This window comes from Chionomys nivalis, chromosome 22 (assembly GCF_950005125.1).
Source record: "Chionomys nivalis chromosome 22, mChiNiv1.1, whole genome shotgun sequence".
In the NCBI taxonomy this organism is placed as follows: Eukaryota; Metazoa; Chordata; class Mammalia; order Rodentia; family Cricetidae; genus Chionomys; species Chionomys nivalis.
The window spans coordinates 47,883,736-47,905,472 of NC_080107.1; the positions used below are offsets into that span (position 1 = coordinate 47,883,736).

At 52.1% G+C, this 21,737-nt stretch overlaps 1 protein-coding gene across 1 annotated transcript in view; it reads left to right on the top strand.

Moving 5' to 3' along the window:
• Niban2 (niban apoptosis regulator 2) overlaps nt 1-21,737 on the top strand; it is a 50,563-nt gene that overhangs the window by 12,472 nt on the left and 16,354 nt on the right. The window contains exon 2 of the mRNA XM_057755784.1: nt 17,826-17,956. Coding sequence (XP_057611767.1) covers nt 17,826-17,956 — 131 coding nt within the window. The remainder of the gene's footprint in view (nt 1-17,825; nt 17,957-21,737) is intronic.

Genomic DNA, 21,737 nt, shown 5'->3' on the forward strand with positions numbered 1-21,737 from the left:
GCCTGCTCTTCCATCTACTGGCCAAGGGCCCTTGGGCCAGTCCAGTAACTGTTTCATTTGCTCTAAGACAGGATGTCACTAATCCTTAATGGTTGCGAAGGTTTTGAATCTGGCTGGCAGTCACTGCTCTGTGATGATGGACTCCATGGTGCTTAGTACCATGTATGAGAATAAAAAGATGCCACTTGGGACTGGAGAGATGGTTCAGTGGTTAAGCACACTAGTTACTCTTGCAAAGGACCTGGGTTCAAGTCCCAGCACCCATGTGGTGGCTCACAACCCTCCGTAATTCCAGATCCAAGGGAACCAAAGCTCTCATCTGACTTCCATGGGTGTGTACCGGCTGTGCGCAATATACATCAGCAAAAAATTCATGCAGATAAAATAAAAACATAAATAAATAAGTTTCAAAAATAGGCAGAGGACCTTGGAACTCTTTGCATGAGGGCCGGGGGGTGCACAAGTGTGTGTGGGTGTGGATTTGGGGTGCTGTAGGCAGATGCTGGAGACCATGGCCTTTGTCTCTGTCCTCTTGGAAGGAGTGGTCTGGGTCTGCTTTGTCTGAGGCCACAGACATAAGGTGCGTGCATCTACTACCCAGGGCTTCCTTCCTCTCTGCGTGTATTCCCCGTAGTGTGACTCACTGGCATTCAGGTCTTTGTTCTTGTTCCGGAGGCTAAGGCCAGGGATTTGTTCTTTATCTGGCTGGTCCTTTCCTGGGCTCCTGACCTCAATCTCTGGTCTTGGTTGAATCCTTAGTGTGTCAAGTAGGGGCCAGGTGGATTCTCAGCCCCATTCTTGGGATATAATAGGTTCAGAAGTGTGTGGAGACCAAGAGACCCCTGTGTGCTTGGCATTAAGCTGGTGGCTGCCAAACCCAAATACCTAGGTCCTGCCATTGCAGAGACCTGTTCAATTGGCTGCTGTGATGTTGACACCTTTCTGTGACAGCTTGCTTCTGTCCCATGGGATAATCATTGTCATTTGCTCTCCCGTCAGAGATGAAACAATTTCCTGGTGGCCTGGGGTCCCCTGAGTGGGTTCAGGTCTGAGGCAAGCACTTTGACTTGCTTGGTGACTTCAGTCCTTGTACCTGTCTCAGAGAGGTGTGGTGCCCGGGGTCCTGCTGCTGGCCTATCAGTGTGCTGGGGGAGCTGGGAACTTGTGTCCCTAGGAGGAAAGATTCCAAGTGGTGAGCTGCTGTGGCTGAAGCCGCGGGACTTTTAAAGACTAGGCAGGAAGTGGTGGCCTGAAGAGATTGGTGGTCCACACACCCACAGGCTTAGAGGAAAGAGATTCAGCCCTGCCTAGGTTAAACCTATGCAGCCACTTAGCTTAGCATGTAACCAAATGGTACAGCAGGACACTGAAACAGGCGAGTGGAACACTGTAGCAGTAGGTATTATCCAATGGTATAATATGTAGCCATGAAAACAGTGTAGCAATAGGTGTTATCCAGTGGTATAATATGTAGCCAGGAAAACACTGTAGCAATTGGTGTTATCCAGTGGTATAATATGTAGCCAGGAAAAGGGAACGTGTAATCGCCTACCTCTACCACCCCAGACAGGGTTTCTCTGTAGTCCTAGCTGTCCTGGAACTCACTCTGTAGACCATGTTGTCCTTGAACTCAGAGACCCCCCCCCTGAAACCCCCGCCCCCCGCCTCTGCCTCCCAAGTGCTCGGATTAAAGGTGTGTTTTACCACACCCAGCTCTTTTCCTGATTTTTTTTTAAAGCAGTGAATGTATCAAATTAAAAAGGGTACTGTGACCCTGTTGGGAGGACAATTCTGTATGACAAGAGCCAAAGGGAAGTTGCAAGGACAGGGCAGGGTCTGGAGAACAGTGAGGAAGATTCTAGAAAGAGACTTTATCTGTCTGACGTGGGCATGGTTATTAGCTACCCCTTGTAGTCCTGTGAGTTCATGTGAGGTGTTCCGCATGGCACACAGGACAGCCTGAGCTACATTCAGAGATCCTGTCTCAAACAAAAACAAACAAAAGATGAAAGAAGAAAGTAATTTCTACAGAGTTGTCCTCTGGTCTTCAAACTTGTTCTGTGGCACATGAGTTCCTCACATACACATCATGTACACATACGTACGTCATGTACACACATGGTAATACGATTGTATTGGGTTGTACTGGGGCTGCTGGTGCATGACTATGATCCTAGCACTGGGGGCTGAGGCAGGAGGTCGCTGTGGCTTGAGACCAGCCATCTGTTCCTTATCCATTCCAGGTATTTGTGTGACCTCCACCACCCCCCACCCCCCCCGCCATCGGAACCTCATGAGACTGCTATGCTCAGCTGACAGGCTCAGCATTCCATGTGCCTTGGAAGACGGGTGTCTCTGGAAGTAAGTGGGGACAGGTTCACTGTCTCCCCAGCACCAGGCAGCATAGGAGATGATGCCAGGCTGTGGGCTCTAGCCCCCAATCTGTCTGTTGCTGGATGACATGACGTCAGCTCCTTTTTGTGTCCAGTGAAGGAGCTGGCCACCCTGCTAGACCCTTAATGCCCCAGACCCTCCCAGTTGTGACAGAAGACCATGAATGTCCCTTCCCACTGCAATGGCAGGCCCAAGGGACCACTTAACCCTAATCAAACTTATTCTGAGTTCCACCCTAAGGTGCTGAGAGGCCCTGTCCCCAACTTACCAACCCCCACTTGGTTTGTTTTATTTATTCATTTTGTTTTGAGACAGGGTGTTACGTAGCTCAGGCTAGCCTTAAAATACAGATGTCTTTTCTCCTGGGGTTGTTTCTGTCAGCCTAACTGCAAGCCCGTGAGCAGCTTGGCTCATCTTCTTGTCCCCTGGTTGCCATGTCTCCCTCCCCTGCTTGGAGAGAGCAGCATCTCCGTCCTGTCTTCACACTGTCTGCTGTCGGGACTTGGGATCTGGAAGCTGCAGATAACATTTGCAGCGCCTATGTGTGTGGTGGGTGGGTGGGCAGGGAGGAGTCTGGCATTTCCTGGAAGCTTGGGAAGAAGCTTGACCTGGATTCAGTAAAAGGACAGTGGCACTGTGGGCACTAAGGGCACCGTGGGCACCCAGCAAATACATGGTAAGGGCTTGGTTCCTTCCCTGCTGGAGCTGGGCTGAAGTAACTGGTGCCTTCTATTTATTAATTCCTATTAGAATGACAGTTCTAATTATTATCATTATTGGGTCCTTCCTATCAGGCAGACAGGGTGTCAGGTGTTCCTGGAACATCTTATTGGGTGCTGTTGAGGCAGGGTTTTGTTATGTAGCCCAGGCTGGCCTTGTATTTACAATTGTTCTGCCACCACCACATCTACCTTAGGTAAGTCCTTTTTTTAAATTATTTTTTTTATCTTTTTGAGACAGGGTGTCTCTGTTATGTAACTCTGGCTGTCTCATAAATCAGTAGTATATAGACCAAGCTGGTCTTGAACTCACAGACATTCATCTGCCCCTGCCTCCCCAGTGCTGGAATCAAAGGCATGTGCCACCATGCCTGGCAGACTTCTTTTACTTTTATAACTATTTATTTTATGTGTGAGTGTTTTGCCTGCATGTGTGTATGAACACCATGTGTGCTTGATGTCTGAGGAGGTCAGAAGGACATACATTGGATCCCCTAGAAATGGAGTTACAGATGTTTATGAGCCACCATGTGGGTGCTGGGAATTGAACCCCGGTCCTCTGCAAGAGCAAACAGTGCTCTGAACTGCTGACCATCTCTCCAGTCCCTAAATTATGTTTTTTTTTTTGGGGGGGGTGCTTTTTGGGGGCAGAGTCTCTCTACATAGCCCTGGCTGTTCTGGAGATCACTGTGTAGACCAGGATGGCTTCAGACTCACAGAGATCCTCCTGCCTCTGCTTCCAGAGTGCTGCAGTTAAAGGAGTGCACACCACCACCTGGCATGGCTGGGCTCTTTTCTTTCTTTTTTTTAAGTTTTGTTTTGTTTTGTTTTTTGTTTTGGAGACAGTAGCTTTGGAGCCTGTCCTGGCACTTGCTCTGTAGACCAGGCTGGCCTCGAACTCACAGAGATCCACCTGTCTCTGCCTCCTGAGTGCTGGGAATAAAGGCGTCCACCACCACCTCCTGGCTAGCTGGGCTATTTTCAATGCTCATTTTATGGAAAGAGATTGAGGCTCAGAAATACTGAGTCAGTGGCAGAGCTGGGTCTGTGGTCCGTGTTCATACTGCTCCTGCTTACCTGTCTGGGACAGGATCTTCAGCCTCTGCTTGCCTCTCTCTGGTGGTCAGGAGCGTCCTCTCTGCAGGACACCTGCCCTGTTCTAGTCATTGGATGCAGTCAGAGCCCTCACTGAGGTCCTGTGTGCTGTCTGCGGGTCCCCTGCAAACCAGCCTCAGCTTGGTCAGGCCGCAGCTGCAGCAAGCCCAGATTCTGGTTCCCAGGGAATTTTCCAGCTCTGTGGTTGCCGATGGCATGGTGCCACCCAAGTACCTCCCTCTAGACTGTGCCTGAGCCTTCCCATCTTCTTTCAGCTGCCTATGGGAAGGAACTTGCAGAGACACGGGAAGGTAAACAGACAAGAAATTAGCCCGGAACACGCGTGAGCTGCTGACAGATAGATAATCAAGCTCTTGAGGATCTTGGATTCCCAGCTGGTGCTGTCTCTGGGGTGATAACCCAGCATGTCTGGTGGCTGATGCTGTGTTGTGAGGTGTGGGGTGTGAGGTGGGGCAGGGGGAATGGGGTGGCACCCCCATCCACAGTGCTGTGGAACCAGGCTGCGGTCTGGTGAGGTCTGCCGGCTGTCATTCGGATCCACTTCCCTTTCTGATTAATTAAATCTTTGAGTGTCCAGGGCCTAGAAAAATAGATCCGAGACATGTCATGGTTCCTTCCTTCTTCCCTCTCTCCCTCCCTCCCTTCATTCCTTTCTTTCTTTCTTTTGACAAGGTCTCTCTGTAACTGTGATTGTCCTGGAACTCACTAGACCAGGCTGGCCTTGAACTCATAGAGATCCATCTGCTTCTGCCTCCCGAGTGCTGGGACTAAGGACGTGTGCCACTGTGCCTAGCAAGTTTCCTCTCTCTTTCCTCTCTCTCTTTCTTTTCTTCTTCCTTCCTTCCTTTCTTTCTAAAATATTTATTTATTTAACATATACTGGTGTTTTCCCTGTATATATTCTGTGTGAGGATGTCGGATCCCCTAAAACTGGAGTTACAGACAGCTGTGAGCTGTCATGTGGGTGCTGGGAATTGAACCCAGGTCCTCTAGAATAGCGGCCAGTGCTCTTAAGCCGCCAAGTCATCTCTCCAGCCCCGAGTTTCCCATTTCTTTATTGCTCTGTAGAATGACCGGGTAGTTGCTGTTTACTGACAGGCTGCCTTCCTGTCACTCATCGTGTGACTGTTAGTGCCAGGCTGACAAATGAATTTCTTTCAACCCTTCGGTCGCTGCCATTGGTGATGTCAACTCCGGCTTGAAAGCCTTTGCGGAGTTACTTATTTCATTTAATCTTCTGACACCTGATGAGGTGGGGGCTGCTCTCTCAGATGTACAGCAGGGGAAACTGAGGTTCAGAAAGAAGGAAGCATGTGCTAGAGCCAGCGAGGGGTGGGCTTGTTTGAAAACGTCACCTGAGCCTGCCGCATGGGCACCTTGCTGTTTCATGGAGAGCCCTTGGCCTACAAGGGGTAGAGCAAACAGATTCCTGCTTCCTGTGTGTCTGAAGACCAGCTTGCGTTTCCTGCATCGGCCGCTGGACTCAGCTCCCTGCTTCCCCTGGCCAGGGGCTAGGTTTCCCCTGGACACTGCAGGCTGTGTCATTTGCCCTCCCTGGGTTCCTAGTCAGTGTGGTTGCTTCTACAAATTGTGTGTGTCAGAGGCTAACTTGTGGGAACTATTCTCTCTTTCTACCCTGTGGGGTCCCGGGATTGAACTGAGGTCGTGAGGCTTGGCTCTAGGTGTCTTTACCTGCTGAGCCAACCATCAGTGTAGGGTTTTTTGTTGTTGTTTGTTTTGGCTAAAATTTGATTTATGTTTATTTTATGTGCACGAATGTTTGCATGTATATATACCACATGCATGCCTGATGCCTGTGGAGGCCAGAAGAGGGTGATCAATCTTCTGGAATTAGAGTTACAGCCAGTTGTGAGCCACCATGAAGTTGCTGGAAATAAAACCCAGGTCTCCTGCAAAACCAGCAAGTGCTCTTAACCATTGAGCTATCTCTCCAGCCCTATTGTGGTTTTTCATTGACAGTCCATCTCCTTCATTAGATTCCTGGAGCCTATCCCTGGAGATACATAGAGAGAGGTTGTTGGAGGGTGGGCATGATGCCAGTCCCATGGCAGGCCTGCAGTAGGTGTAGACAGGCTTGTCCTGCTCTGGGTTGGGGATGTTGCTGGAGTCCTGGGCCCCCTGTCTCTGTGTGCTCCCCAAGCGCAGGGATGTCAGTGTCCTGGTCTCCTAGAATGGGCTGCCAGCCGGAGGCTGCGTGCACAGAGCTGATGCCAGGCAGGTGGGTGGAGCTGGGAAGGGCTGAGAAGGCCTTTGTTTCTCCTGTTTGTGTCCAGATGGGAACTGATTTTCCCGACTCAAGTGGAGGATGCGAAGGGAGTTTTCGGGTGCTCCTCCCACCCCCAGACGTTTCCCCAGATCTCCACCCGGCTACTCTCTCCACCCCTCAGGCCCTCCTGTCTCAGCATTTACCCTTCACCAGACCTGTTGTGGCTGAGTTCTAGTTAAATATTTGCTAACTGAGAGGTTTGCGAGGCAGCTCTGTGCAAAAGTCCCAGCTGACTACTCCCAGCCTGTCTCGGGATAAGGAGACCCAGCCCTCCCGGGCCTTCAGAACCCTTCCCTGTGCAGGTGGCCTTCAGAACCCTTCCCTGTGCAGGTGGCCTTCAGAACCCTTCCCTGTGCAGGTGGCCTTCTTGCCATCTGAAGCTAGAAGACCTTTCCCTCCGGGGTTACAGGACTGTTTGACGGACCAGGGAGAGAGGGCAGAGGCCAAACTGAGTTCTGGGGAACCAGGGTGGAGAGAGCCTAGAGATCTGCTCCCTAATTTCCTGACCTGTTCCCCACCTGCTCAAAGGTCAGCCTTCCCAGAGCCCCAGTGGCCTGCTCACAAGGGAATGTGGCCAGGTGGGATTAGGTCAGTGCTGCCGTCTTGAAGCCTTGACTATTAGCAATAGAACCCATCATGTCTTAGATTTCTCCATTGCCTGCCGGGTGGTGGTGGCGCACGCCTTTAATCCCAGCACTTGGGAGGCAGAGGAAGGCGGATCTCTGTGAGTTTGAGACCAGCCTGGTCTACAAGAGCTAGTTCCAGGACAGGCTCCAAAACCAGAGAGAAACCCTGTCTCGAAAAACCAAAAAAAAAAAAAAAAAAAAGATTTCTCCATTGCCATTTGGGGTGGCAGGGGGTCTGTGACATCATGCCTGGTTTCGCTCTCCTGTGTAATGCTGGACAGGTCACCCAGACTCTGAACCTTGGAGCTCTCATCCAGAGAGTTGGTTTAACATTTGTCCTGATGGGGTTAAATGAAGTCATGTGACAAATATTGATGACGTACTTAAGAAGTGCCTCAGTGCAGGCTCTGGGCAACTGTGGGATGCATTACCTCATGCGCTGATTATTATAATTATATGCAAATGGAGAACCAGAGAGCCTTAGTGGTGGGGAGAGGGCAAGGACGGCTAATGAGAATTTGGGTCTGGGAGTCAAGGAAGGGTGTTCTGCCAAAGGGCGTATCGTGGGAGAGAGTGAAGAGTGGGGATACACTTGGTGTCAGTGGGACACAGCCACAGCAGGGGCTGGGCAGGGAAGCATGGCTGAGAACCTCTGCCTTGGATTCCATTCATTGCTACCAGCTGATGGGCTGCGGCATGTCAGGACATGGGGTAGGTGCTGTGTCAGAGCTGATGAGGAGCTTAAGGTCTCCTGTGGCTCATGCTTAACAAAGCAAATCACCTGATCCTCAGGACATCGCCACAGTCCTCGGAGTCCAGGTCCTGCTGGCCCGGTGGACAAGTCTCAGACTTTGCAGCCTCTGTTTCTCCAGTGGCAGTGATGCTCCTAGGTCTTCTGGACTCTGGCAGGTCAGGATTTGGTGTCAGACCCTGTGACCTATGTGAGAAGTGATCGGACCCCAGTCAGCCTGGTGCCTGTCCACTTGTGTCTAAATAAAACCACCTTCTTCTTCTTCTTCTTCTTCTTCTTCTTCTTCTTCTTCTTCTTCTTCTTCTTCTTCTTCTTCTTCTTCTTCTTCTTCTTCTTCTCCTCCTCCTCCTCCTCCTCCTCCTCCTCCTCTTCCTCCTCCTCTTCCTCCTCCTTCTTCTTTTATTGGAAGTGCTGGGGGTTGAACCCAGGCCCTCCACCACTGCACTGGATCCCTAACCATCTGGCTGTGGCTAACAGACAGCTCTTATAGGTCCTCAGTCAGTTCTCAGTGAGATGGCAGAGTCCAATGAAGCATGGTCCCTGGATGGTGTCCCCAGCCCGCAGCAGGCACGCTGTGGAGCTGTGCTCATGGGAAGAGGGTTTTCATGTTAGTCCCTGGTCTCCGAGGTGAACTCAGCTGAAGGTCCCTTCAGGACACCTGCAGTGAGAGGGAGGGAAAGATCATGTGACATCCACTTTCCTAACAAAGAAGGACTGTGTTGGATGTGTTCCTTCATCCTCAGGAGCCTCTGAGGCTCCGGCTTCTGCACGAACCTCTCTTACACACTAGGGTCGGTGTGGAGCTTATGAGAAGTCTAGCGTGGATAAGCGGGGAGCGCCCGCCCATCCTGGGGATTTCCAAAGGAAGCGATGGTTTGGGGAAGGAGGGAGCTGAAGCATCAGCGCAGTGTGGGGGTGTGTGTTCAGGTTTTAGAATACTCAGGTACTTGTAAGGGGAGCCACGCCTTTATCCCGAGGGCAGAGAGAGCCTTAGGTTTGTGAGCCCTACTGGCTCCTGGTCTGGGAAGGAGTAGAGGGGACAGGAATAGTTGGTGTAAGAGGGTCGTGACCCAGTCGAAGGGGACGGCAGGTGGTGCAGGCTGAGCTGAGGTGAGCTGGCCTGTTGTCTGACCTGAGGCAGCTCACAGTTACCCTCAGAGGCCTCTCTGGATAAGCCTGACTGGTGTGCCATCAGCTGTCACACTGTCTCTCCTGGTTCTGCCTCTTCCGGGTCCTGTCCTCCTGGTCCTGGCTCTTCTCATGGGCCCTGCCCACTCCCGCCTGCTGGATGGTGGAGCCTGCCATTATCCTTTCTCCCAACTCCTGCCTGATCACTGGTCTCAAGCAGGGTCCCTCCTCAGTCCTCCTGACGGGGCCACCCACAGGCTGCCGTATCCACCCCCAGAGGCTGACTGTTTCTGTGGTGGTGTGAAGTGTATTTTCCCAAACTTGGATTTCCTGTTAGACTGTTCTGAGTCTGTGTCACTTATGTATGTATACATGTATATATGTGTGTGTGTGTGTACAGTGTGTGTTCATGTGTGTGTGTGTGTCTGCATGTGTGTGTTTGGATACCTATATAGGTATTTGTAAGTGTGTGTTGAGGCCAGAAGTTGACATGGGTGTCTTCCACGTTTGCTTTGGGAAAGGGTCTCACCTGGAGCTCCTTGGATCAGTTACGATGGCAGCCAATAAACCCTCGGGACCTGCTTGTCTCCGTGCCAAGGACCTGCTCTTCTCCACCTCCAGTACTGGGGTTAGCGAGCTGGGGTGCCATGCCTGGACTTTTTTTTATGGTTTATTTAACTTTATTTTATGTGCATTGGTGTGAAGGTGTCAGATCCCCTGCAACTGGATCTTCAGACAGTTGTGAGCTGCCATGTGGGTGCTGGGAATTGAACCCAGGTCCTCTGGAAGAGCAGTCAGTGCTCTTAACCACTGAGCCATCTCTCCAGCCCACCTGGACTTTTTTATGGGTGCTGGGCATACAAACTCAGGTCCTTGTGGTTGCATGTTGGGCATTTTATCAGCTGAGCCATCCCTCCAGTGTGGTCCCTACATCACTTGTCTGCCCCCTCCTTTAACCTCACCCCCCATATTGTTTATATGCTGTGTGTTCTCAGAGAACTCACTTGACCTCTCAGTGCATTGGTGAAGTAAGGTTAATGCAAGAAACAGCGATGCGGGGCCATGGATGCAGCTCAGTTGGCAGTGTTTTCCTTGCATGTGGGAGGTCCCAAGTTTGATCCTCAGTGCTGCAAGAAAAAAATGATACTCATATTTTTAGATGGGAGTGGCAGCTCATGCATTCAACCCTAGAACTTGGGAGGTGGAGACAGAAGGCTCAGGAATTCAGTCACTCTTGGCTGCATAACAAGTTTGAGTCCAGCCTGGGCTACATGCACATCATCCCTGGTGCCGAGGAACCTTAAGTGGGTGGCTGCTGGAGAGTGTGGGGAGTGAGAATTCACCGGAAGCCTTTAGGTGACATACTGTGACCTGGCACTCCAATCCTCATTTGTCAAAGTGTGCTGTGTGACTCAAGAGTATGTGACTACCTCTCTGGGCTTCAGTTCTCCTGGCTGTGTCAGTTAGATGACGTAGTTTCTCGTATTTGACTTCAGGACATAGGGAGCCTGAGTCCCTGCCTCCACTCTACCTCAGCCCTTGGTTTCTGGGGTGGGTGGGTCATCATGCTGGCCGCTTCCCCTACCTCCCTATCTGGAGCCCTCCCCAGAGCTCCTAGAACCAGGCAGGCCAGTTCTGATCTGCCCCACCCTGCAGGTGCTGTCACCTGCTAGGTTTCAGTCCCCATGAAACCCTGAAACTGGGCCGGGCATGGTGGTAAGGCCTGTTCCACAAGCTCGCTGGAGGGACCAGCCAGACCAGGATGAGCCTGGCTCAGTGCCCATAGCTGAGTCCAAACCAGGGCAGGGCTTGTGTGAAGTCCCTGTGTCCACATGAGGCCAGCCACCATTCTGGCTGGAGATTGTCTTTTCTGTCCTGATGTCATCATCTGGAAGGGGATTCAGGCTCAGGCCCCTGGGTCTTGGACCTGGGCTTAGCTCTTGCTTTGACTACTCTTTCATGGGTGTGGGAGGGGCTCTCAGTTCACTGTGCTCCCTGTGTGAAAGGTCTCACAGTGGAGTCTGTGTACCTGTGACAGAGGTCATGTAGGCCTTCCACAGGGGTGCAGCATGCTGGGGGCTCACAAACTCTTCCTGTAGGGTGTCCCCAGGGACCCCTCTCTCCTTCCCCCATACTCAGCTTAACCTGCAGGATTGGCCCAGCTCCCCAAGACTTCAGGGACTTCAAGACACCCCAGGGCCCTTGTTCTTGGTGGCTCCTGCTATCTACTCAGGAAGTAGCGTGATCCCTAAAATTGTCACTTTGGAAAATCAGAGATCAGCAGCATTCTTCCGGCCACTGAGCTGCCGGTGGTGTCGGTCATGTGCACTGTCCTTGTCAGGGCCGAATGTCTTACGCCCATTGGTTCACTGATTTCCTTATCGCCTAGTCAGGTGGGTACTGATATGCCATCTTGAAGAGAGGGCAACAGACACACAGAGAGAAAGTGCCTTGGCTAAGGCCACACAGCTGGTAGGGGGCAGAACTGGGACTTGAACGCAGAGCCTGTCACTGCAAGCCCTTGTTGCGGGTTATGTCTCAGTCCCGGGTGGCTGGAGTCAGCTCCTGATCTGTTGAGTCACTGGCAGCTCAGAGGAGATGCTGAGGGCAGCATCTTGGTCTGCTCCCAAGGCCAGACCAACACACTAAGGTTTGCACTAAGACCTTAGGTCACCTACTTGCCATTTCAGCCCAGGGAGGGTCAGCCAGGGAAGGGGTATCCAGGAGGTAGGAAGGGCTGTGCCAGCCTTGACTACATGGGAGCAGGTAGGGAGGTGGGGAGCCAGACTAGTCTCTTTGCTCTGACACCCACACATTATGACCTTGGGAAAGTCACTTTGCCTTTCTGAGCCTGAATGTTCTCATCTGTCAGATGGGGACAGTTAAGCTTGCTCTGCTTCCCCTTGGGCCTGGGTAAGGCCTGAAGAGTGAGGCTAGGGCCCCCTAAAGACACTGTGTGACTGCGTGAAAGACCACTGGGGGTGGGGGACTCTGGACAGGCTCTGGGGAAAGTAAGCGTCAAAGCCAACTTCCTGATGGCCTGGGATGTAGTGCACTGGTAGAATTCACTGGTAGGATGCTCACTTGGCATGCGTGAAGCCCTAGGTCCAGTCCCCAGCATCCAAAAACAAAACAGAATTCCCACTTTTAACTAAGTACGGTGGAGAGCTCTGTAACGCCAGTACTAGGGAAGCTCCAGCAGGAGAATTGTCTCAAGTCTGAGGTCAGCCTGGGCTACATAGGCCAACCTGGGCTACATGGTGAAAGCTTCTTCACTCATATGAACAGCTCTAATCCCTCCTCCTGAAATGCCTCTTCTCTTCCCTCCAGGCTGTGCCTCTGAGCCTCAGGAGCACAGGGCTGAGAAGCCTGTGCTGAGTTCTCAGAGGGCACACCTAGGGAGTTCTGGGAATTCTGGGTGCAGAAGCAGGAGGGCTGGCTGGCTGGTGAGGGGCCTTCTCTGAGTCACCCTTGAGCACTTCCAAAGAGTGTATCCAGCTGCATCAAGACCCCTTACCCAACTGACTTGCTTTACGATTGGGCTCTTTGAAACACACACACACACACACACAGAGTGGGGGGGAGGAACACTTTGTTCTAGACTCATGTCCTGGGAACTGGCCTTTTCAGAGCTCGGTGGGGTGTACCCTGCCTTCTTGGGGCACTGGTGCCCCGAGACTTCCTGACACAGCTCTGGATTTCCCAGATGTCCTCAGGATGACAGAGAACCATGCAGGGCCTGGGATTGCCCACATGGGGCCCAGCTTGGTTTTATTGACTTACCATGGAATGGTCTTCCCTGTGTCTCCCATTATAAGTGAGAGTTTATTTATTTATTTATTTTATTTTATTTTTTTTAAAGATTTATTTATTTATTGTATACACAGTGTTCAGCCTCCATGTATGCCCTCAGGCCAGAAGAGGGCACCAGATCTCATTACAGATGGTTGTGAGCCACCATGTGGTTGCTGGGAATTGAACTCAGGACCTCTGGAATAGTAGTCAGTGCTCTTAACCTCTGAGCCATCTCTCCAGCCCCCATAAGTGAGAGTTTATATGCAACATGTTTCTCTAGGACCGGCAGAAAAATCTGTGTGTTGGGCAGAGTCAGGTAGCCCAGCTTCTTTGTGAGGTGAACCCACATCTGGCGGGTATTGCTGGCCCTAGGAGCAGAAATGGGACACCCAGCCCAGGTTGGGTGCTGGTAGGGGAACCTGGGTATACAGAAGACACATAAGCCCCACTTCCTTAACTCTTACTTTGTCTGGTCGTTGCTTTTCTTTTCTTCCTTTCTTTTTTAGAAAAAAAAAATCTTTAATGGATTTTGTAAGCTATAGAAGTTGTACCTGGTAATGAGTAGATCCGCCCACCTCTCGCCCCCATAGCACTGTACAATGAGGATGGTGTTTTGGTGCCTCGGGCTGCGTATGCAGTCACTGTCCATAACCTGCCGTGTGCACACCATAACCTGGCCTGTTCACATCCTGTCTGGCCCTGTGAAGGGGCTCTGTGATGTGATGCTTGGCTTCTATGAAGAACGTGAGGGACTGAGAGAACTGGGTGGCCCCCATGCCTCCCTCTCACCAGAAAGCTGGAGGGTGCGCCTTTCAGTTTCCACGGTCCCCACAGCTCCTCAGGCAGCAGCATCTGGGCTGAGTCAGTGCACCCGGGGCGAGGGCCCATGAAAATATGCAACCTGGGTGGGTGAGGCCAGCTCACACCCACAGACGGCCTCACCCAGGCATCTGTAGCTATCCTGCTCACTTTCAGGACTGGCCCAGGGTCCCTGAGGTTGGCCCTTTCATCAGGTGGGGCCATGGCCTGCCTCCCCACTGCCCTCTGAGGTTTTGTGGACCATGGTCGGAGCCCGCTCAGATCCTAACTGTCTCCATCTTCTATGTGATCTAGCCAGCCTTGATACTCTCAGGGTGGTGAGCCTTGGCCTCGGAAACCCCATTTGGTGTCCACCCCAAACCGATGCATTGGAGTGTCTCCAGAGGCCATGGAGAGATTGGAAGAGCTGATGTGGCCAGGTGTGGAGAGAGGTCTGCCTGGCATCGCCAGCTCTGGGTATCTCATGTCCTAGGCTGGGTGTTGAGTCATGGAACCCTCTTCCGCCCTCTGGAGCTAGTTGCTGGAGCTAGCTGCGCGCAATAGGTGAGAAAAACAGTGGCTATGATAGCTCCGGTTTATAATCCCAGTCCTCAGGAGTGCAAAAGCAGGAGAACGGCTATAAATTCCAGACCAACCTGGGCTACATAGTGAGTTCCAGGCCAGTCTGGAGTATGTAGTTAGACACTATCGGTGCTAAGTAGCATTTACAGGGTGGGCACTGTGAAGGGCCCCCAAGGAAAGGGGATTGCCCAGATGGGTCGCAGAGCCCAGTGGCAGGGAGGTAAGGTCTGTGCCAGGCCCATTGTGCCAACTCAGGTCTTCTGTGTGGCTCTGAGAGCCTTAAGTCCAGGTTAGAACCCCATAGCGTGCTGCTGATCTTTGGGGTTCCCTTTGTCCCCTGAAGAGCCCAGATCCTTATTTTGTGTTTTAGGGTCACTTCCTTAGTACCAAGCACGTGGTTGTTCTTTCCCGACTGGTTGGGTTCCACCACGGTTGCTCTTTTCCAGCTCTTCCTGGGGTGCGAACTCACAGACCACTTCCTGCCACTGGCTTGGCACCACTCCTGGGCCCTATTGCTGAGCCCCCAGTGCCCTTCTTGTTTTTGCTCAATGACCACTTGGCCATTGGTCCTAGGTCCCTTCCCTTAGTTAAACACCCACTGTGTGGTCCAGTAAGGGACAGGCAGCTCTCGCCCACCCCCTATGTGAGGTGTGTAACCTCAACACTAGCTGCTGGCCCATCCCATCCTATCTGCTCCAGAACTGCGAGCAGATACCTAGAAAGGCACCTGGCCTTCTCATGTGTTGGTTGGTTGTGGATCAGCTTGCCAGGGTTTGCCAGATTTGGGTTAAGTTCACTATGGTTCCTGAGGTCAAGTAGTGAAGAGTCAAGGATTACAGTCGGGTATGACGGAGGTCCCACCTGGACTCTGTTCATGGATATGTGAGTGTACCCTCTTTTCTCACATCATTTGGTGGAGACATGCCCCATCCCCAACCATTTCTGCCCTTTTCTCCACTTTTTCCTTCGGTTCCCATGACTTCTCCTTCCCTAGATGTCTCGCTTCCTTTCCTGAGCTGTGGTTCTATCTCCCTTGGGTGACTTATGTTCACCTTTGTGTGAAAAGATTGAGTGACTTCCTTCTCAGGCCCTTTGGCTGTCCCGGCTACCCCAGCCCAGCTTGTGTAAGCCCATGACTGTCAGTGCCTTGGCTGAGGGAGTTGAACTCCAGCCTCCTGCTCACCGGGCTTCCCCCTTGTCCTGGTCGCAGGCCTTTCTGACATGTCCTCTTTCAGGGGCTCCAGAAACTTCTTTCACTGCACAGCCCGTCTGTCCTGGTATCAGACACTCCGATGGGATGACGGGACATGACTGGGCCTTTGCCTGGCCCAGCTCTCCTCTTCCTGCTTCCTCCGCAGGCCAGCTTTGGAGAGCAGCTCTTCCCGGACTAGGCACCAGCCTGGCAGCTGAGAGTTGCTGTGGGCAGGTCCCGATTCAAGTTTGTTTGTTTGTTTGTTTATTTATTTATTTATTTATTTATATGCAGCAGCTTCCCTTGAGCGTGGCCAGGCATTAGGTACACATTTGCTGTTGTTGAGTTAATTCTCTATTTGGGGGTGACTGTCCCTCAGATAGAGTTGTGGCTGAAGCTCTAAGGACTCTCACTGCCTGCAGGGAGTTAGGGCTGAACTTGGCCAAGGACAGTGGACTCCTAAGCCTCCTCTTCCCTTACCCAGAACAGCGGTGGCACCACCTGCCCAGCTCTCATGAAACTGTGTCCACCCTGGGGTTAGCTCTATATCAGCATTGGCTGTGGGGTGATAGGCCCATGGTCATCCCTGACCCTCACCCTTCCCCTGCCTTATTATCTCCAGGACAATTCCCACGGTCTCTACGGGCTGCTGCTCTGTGGGTTTTCACAAAACAGACACGCCAAACACATTCTTCATTCCTTCTTCCCTCCGTCCCCCATCAGAATCTAGACAGTTACAGCCTCTGTCCAGGACAGGGCTGTGTGGCAGGCAGGCTTTGTCGACCGGTGGGTGAGCTGAGCGCATGCCCCCTCTACTGTCCCTGAGGCAGGGCTGGGGTGCAGGCCTGAGATGGAGCTGGTAATGTGGAATGAGCCCTGGGTTCTCCCTGGCCACCAGCTCCTGTCTGGGTCCCGTCATTCGCTCTCTGTGTGAACATCTCTGGGTCTCAGTTTCCTTCTCTAAAGTGGCTGTGACATGAACCCCCTCACAGACCCACTGAGACGGTGAAGTATTGTCCTAGGCCGCTGACTCCTGGGACCTCAGATGGGCAAAGGTCCCCAGATGAAGGACTAGGTCTTTGGAACTGCAGTCCAAGATTGTCGGCGGTGGCAGGTTGGTCTGAAGTGTGAAGGGGAAACTGAGGCCCAGGAGGAGGAGCTTCATAAACCCCAGGTTGAGATTTCAGTTGCAGCTTTTTAGGACCATGAGGCTCTTCTGAGCTTTCTCGGTGCCTCAGTTTCCCCATCTATAAAGAGTGACACCCAGGCAGGATCAGTACTGAACCTGCTGCTTGCTGAGCCTCCTCTGGAGACCATGGATTCGCCCTCTGTTCAGAGACTGCTTCAGCACCAGAGAGAAGCAAGCAGCTGGGAGCAGCAAGCTGTTGGCTCACAGGGTTGGGCTGTAGCTCAGTTGGCCGAGTGTGTACCTACCATGCATGGATCTCAAGGTTTGGTCTCTGACATTTAATTAGGGCTTGGTGGTGCATGCTTGAAGGGTTAGGAGTTCAAAGTCATCTTTGGCTGTGGAGAGTTAGAGGCCAGCCTGGGCTGTGTGAGCTCCTGTATCAAAGGAAGAAGAATAAAAGGTTAACTTGGTAGATGAATTTGAATCGTGAGTCAGTGACTCACATGTATGAAAGTGAGGAGACTTGTCTGACCCTCGGCCCCTGCACTGGGAGGCCCCAGCTTGCAGCTTCCCCCTTTTCCTCACCAGTTCCTTTTCACCAATAGGAAGTATTCTTTATTTTTTCTTTTCAAATGAACATGTATGTCTTTGTGAGGGTGTCTGGTCCCCTGGAACTGGAAGTGCAGACAGTCGTGAGCTGCCATGTGGGTACGGGGAATTGAACCCGGGTCCTTTGGAAGAGCAGTCTGTGCACTTAGCGTCGGAGCCATCTCTCCAGCCCTAAGAATCATTCTTGCTCAGAGACTATTCAGCTATGAGATATCACTTTCCAACTGTCTTCACAGGGTCTTCCAGTGACTTCGCCATAGCCTGGCTTTTTTCTGTCTTGGGTAGACTGGTTTATGCTGGTCAGTCCCACCAATGCGCAGTTAGCTGGTGCTTGCTCACTTGCACGGTGTCCTAGGTGTGAGCAAGGCATCAAAAGGAGCGTGCAGCCCCCTTAGGGATCCCAGGCTGTCTCACTGGGTACCGGTCACTGGTGAGGACAAGCCTCTCAACAGGCCTGTTAGGTGTGGTTTACTTTCTCTCTGTGTGGCCACTGACCAACTTCCTGTCAGGAGCGGGTAGCCACCTTGTGCACACGGCTCACGACCAAAGCCCTGGCCTAGCGTGTGAGAGACTACAGTGGCCAGCCTTAGTCAAAGAGTATCTGTGCTTTGCATGAACAGTTCTTCATGGCGACTTGGCAGGCTTGATTCCCTAGGTGTCCACGATGACCTCCCACTCTCATGCGTGCTTCCCTTTCAGAGAAAACCGAGAAGATCCTGAGAGAGTTCCTCCGTTTCTATGAGGACCAATATGGCGTCTCCCTCTTCAACAGCATGCGCCATGAGATTGAGGGCACCGGGCCACCGCAGGCGCAGCTGCTCTGGCGCAAGGTGAGAGGCACGGAGAGGGTCCAGTCTGGGCTCTGTCACCCCTTCTCCTATGAGGCCTTTGATGTGACTTCTCTGGGCCTTAGTTTCCCTTTGTTGCTGGGATGATCTCGAAGGGTTCTTCATTGACTGAGGTAACCTCCCCTCACTTGGTCCCTACCCCTCACTGCCAGTGCAACCTGTTCTCCCCACTGCCAGTGCAACCTGTTCTCCCCCCCCACTGCCAGTGCAACCTGTTCTCCCCTGCACCCCCCCCCGCCAGTGCAACCTCTCCATTGTCACAGCTGCATTCCATAGCCTTTTTAAAATTACTATACAGTGCCAGATGGTTGTGGGCTATCATGTGGGTACTGGGAATTGAACTCAGGACCTCTGGAAGAGCTGCCAGTGCTCTTAACCACTGAACCATCTCTCCCACCCCATTCTGCAGTCTTGATAGCTCAGGTTACTCCCTGTCGAGAGAAATGTGGCAAACCATCTCTGGTCCTGCTTCCTCCCTTCTGGTCCCCACTCCACAGATCCAGGCCGCAGGCTCTAGGTCCCCTCCCTTAGGACTTGTCATTCATTACCCTATTACTAGCATTAGAATTGGGTTCGCTGAGGAAGCTTCCTGGCCCTATCCTGGGGAGTCCGTTTGGTCTGCAGTGGGGACCCTGTGATCGGCTTGGGGGTGATGGGGCTGAGGGAGATCAGGAAGGAAACAGTTGGTTTGGCTGCTGAGTTACCCAACTTGAGGCAGAGCCTAGCAATGTGGCTGGGATGCTACCCCAGGACTCTTTGAAGGGAAGTCTTTGCTTTGACTGGATTTGGATTTTCTTGGCTCCCAACCCCAAATAATAACATGGAAACTTCTTATTAATTATGAAAACTTGGCCTTAGCCGGGCCGTGGTGGCGCACGCCTTTAATCCCAGCACTTGGGAGGCAGAGGCAGGTGGATCTCTGTGAGTTCGAGACCAGCCTGGTCTACAAGAGCTAGTTCCAGGGCAGGCTCCAAAACCACAGAGAAACCCTGTCTCGAAAAACCAAAACAAAAAAAAAAAACTTGGCCTTAGGCTCTTTCCAACTAGCGCTTATAACTTAAATTAACCCATTTCTATTAATCTACATTCTGCCACATGGTTTGGTTACCTCTCCTCTGTACTGTACATCCAACTTTAGTGTCTCACTGGCGTCCCTGGCATTCCTGGGAACTCATCCCGAGTTCCTCTCTTTGCCCAGAAGTCCCGCCTATTCCTCTCCTGCCTAGGATTGGCCATTCAGCTCTTTATTAAACCAATTGGAAGGTGCCTTGGCAGATACAGCTTCACAGTGCACAGAAAGATTATCCCATAATAAAAGACTCTGCTGACTGCAGGGTCAGGTGCTAAGTCTACATGCTAAATCTACATGCTATCTACATGCTAAATCTGCATGGTATCTACATGCTAAATCTGCTTGCTTTGGCTGCAAATAGAGCTCACGTGACAGTGAATAGCTATTTACAGTACAGTGGCATCTGGAGCTATGACTGGTGGATGTAGACTCCTGAGTCTTGGCTGATCTGGAGAAGGCTGTTCCCTCCCCTGAGGGCTAGGGAGGAGTTGGCTGTAAGAAGAGACAGACAGACAGAGGGAATCAGGATGTACGAAGTTCCAAGCTTAGCTCAGAGTACCTGGGGTGGGCCCAGGAGGCAGAGTGCACCCAGGACCCTTTCTCCCCACATGCAGCCTGCCCTGGGAGGAGAGAAAGGGCAACTGCTTGACATGTGTCAGGATGTGGACTGGTCTTGGCTCTGGCAGGTGTGCACCTGCACCGTGCGGCAGGAAAGGGAAACTTGAACTCAGCCCAGGTGAGCAGGGCCTAAACTACTTTATCTAGAGTGCAAGGTCACAGGCAAGTCCAGCGTGGTGATACAGGCCGGTAACCCCAGTATTCACGAAGCTGAGGTGTGGGCCAGCCTGGGCTCCTGTGCGGTCAGCGCCAGGTCACGGAGCGCTGCATCCTAGGACTCTGCCTCAAAACAAGAACAAAAGCAAACTCAGACGACAGTGCAGGCAGCGCCATTCCCAGAGCCCAGGGTGAGTGGGGCCGATGCTGTGGTAAGCTCTTCTCTGTGTGTCTGGCTGTTCACACTCACAGAACTGTGTCTCACTGCAGGGCAAACAGGACACGGTCACAGTCCCCGATAGCCAGGGGCTTTCTTTGATGGCTCATGGAACTGACTGCCATGTGAAGTCGTGACGATAACAGAAGGGAAATAGCGTTAGTCACAGACTAATCACAGTCATTTTCTAAAGAAGCAATCATTGCAGTCATAAGAGCAGATGGGTCAGGACGAGGCAACGGACCTGTGACCCCAGCACCCAGGAGCTGAGGCAGGAGCAGCAGGTGCACAAGGCCAATCTGGGGTACATACACCCCAGTAGTCAAACAAAGTAATCAATAGCCGGGCAGTGGTGGCGCACGCCTTTAATCCCAGCACTCGGGAGGCAGAGGTAGGCGGATCTCTGTGAGTTCGAGACCAGCCTGGTCTACAAGAGCTAGTTCCAGGACAGGCTCCAAAAAACCACAGAGAAACCCTGTCTCGAAAAACCAAAACCAAAACCAAAACAAAAACAAAAACAAAGTAATCAATAGTTGTTTGGTGGTGAGGAACCTCACCCCCCTTCCTGCTCTGAGGGTCGCTGGGGCAGAGGGACTGGGGAGCCACTTCGCTGGCTCCGGTGATAGATGGCAAGGCTGACTTCCGTTAGTAGGATCTGGAATGTTGTGTCTTCCTGTGGGCCTTTCGCTCAAATCAGGACTCTGCCATTTGAGAAAACCTAATTTTTCCTATTGAGTTAGGGTTTCATGTAGCCCAGGCTAGCTTCAGATTCCAGCTGTAACTAAGGATGACCTTGAGTTTCTGGTCCCCTGCCTTCTGCCTCCCTCTTGAATCTGGGATTAGAGGCTTTCTTCCTCAGTTTACCTTCTTTTTTTCTGAGACAGGGTTTCTCTAGCTTTGGAGCCTGACCTGGAACTCTCTTGTAGACCAGGCTGACCTCAGACTCACAGAGATCCTCCTGCCTCTGTTCCTCCCAAGTGCAGAGAATAAAGGTGTGCACCACTACTGCCGGGCCTCAGTTTACCTTCTTAAAATAAAATCTAACCCAGCAGCCAGGCAGCCTCAGTGAGATGGCCCAAGATCCGGGGATGTGCTTGGTGATAGGGCGCAGAACCTCGGTTCATGGCTCTGGCGCCTCTGCCCAGCCAACCCTCTGGGGCTGTTCCTAATCCCAGGGCCTTCCGGTTTTAGATGCCCAGCTGAGGGTGTTAGGAAAACCCTGGCTTTTCTTCCTAGAAAAGATGACGGACAGATGGATTGGAGGGCAGGGTTTCAGAAGTCTAAATATAGACCACTCAGTGGGGGCCTTCTGACGAGGGCAAAGCTGGCCGGTGGGGGAGGGGAGCAGACCCATTTTTTTCCTGTAAATATTTTCTTCTGGACAGGAAACTGGTCTCAGGTCCTATTGTTCGAGCACAATGGGCTCTCCTTTTAAGAGTGTAGCTCCCCCCTCCCCACCCCGAGGAGCAGCAGGGGGAGCTAGGGAAAGGAGCCAGGGAAGAACACAGAAGGAGGGGCAAGAGGCCTGAGGGTGTAGGCACAAAGTCATAATTTCTCCCGTCGATACATATAATACTTGGTCTGTTTTGTAACTGATACCACATTTATCACAGAATAAACATAACTTGCCGAGAAATGGAGATCTCCAGGTCTCCCTGGGTCCCACAGTGCATGGCAGCTTCTGTGCCTCCCTTCTTCCT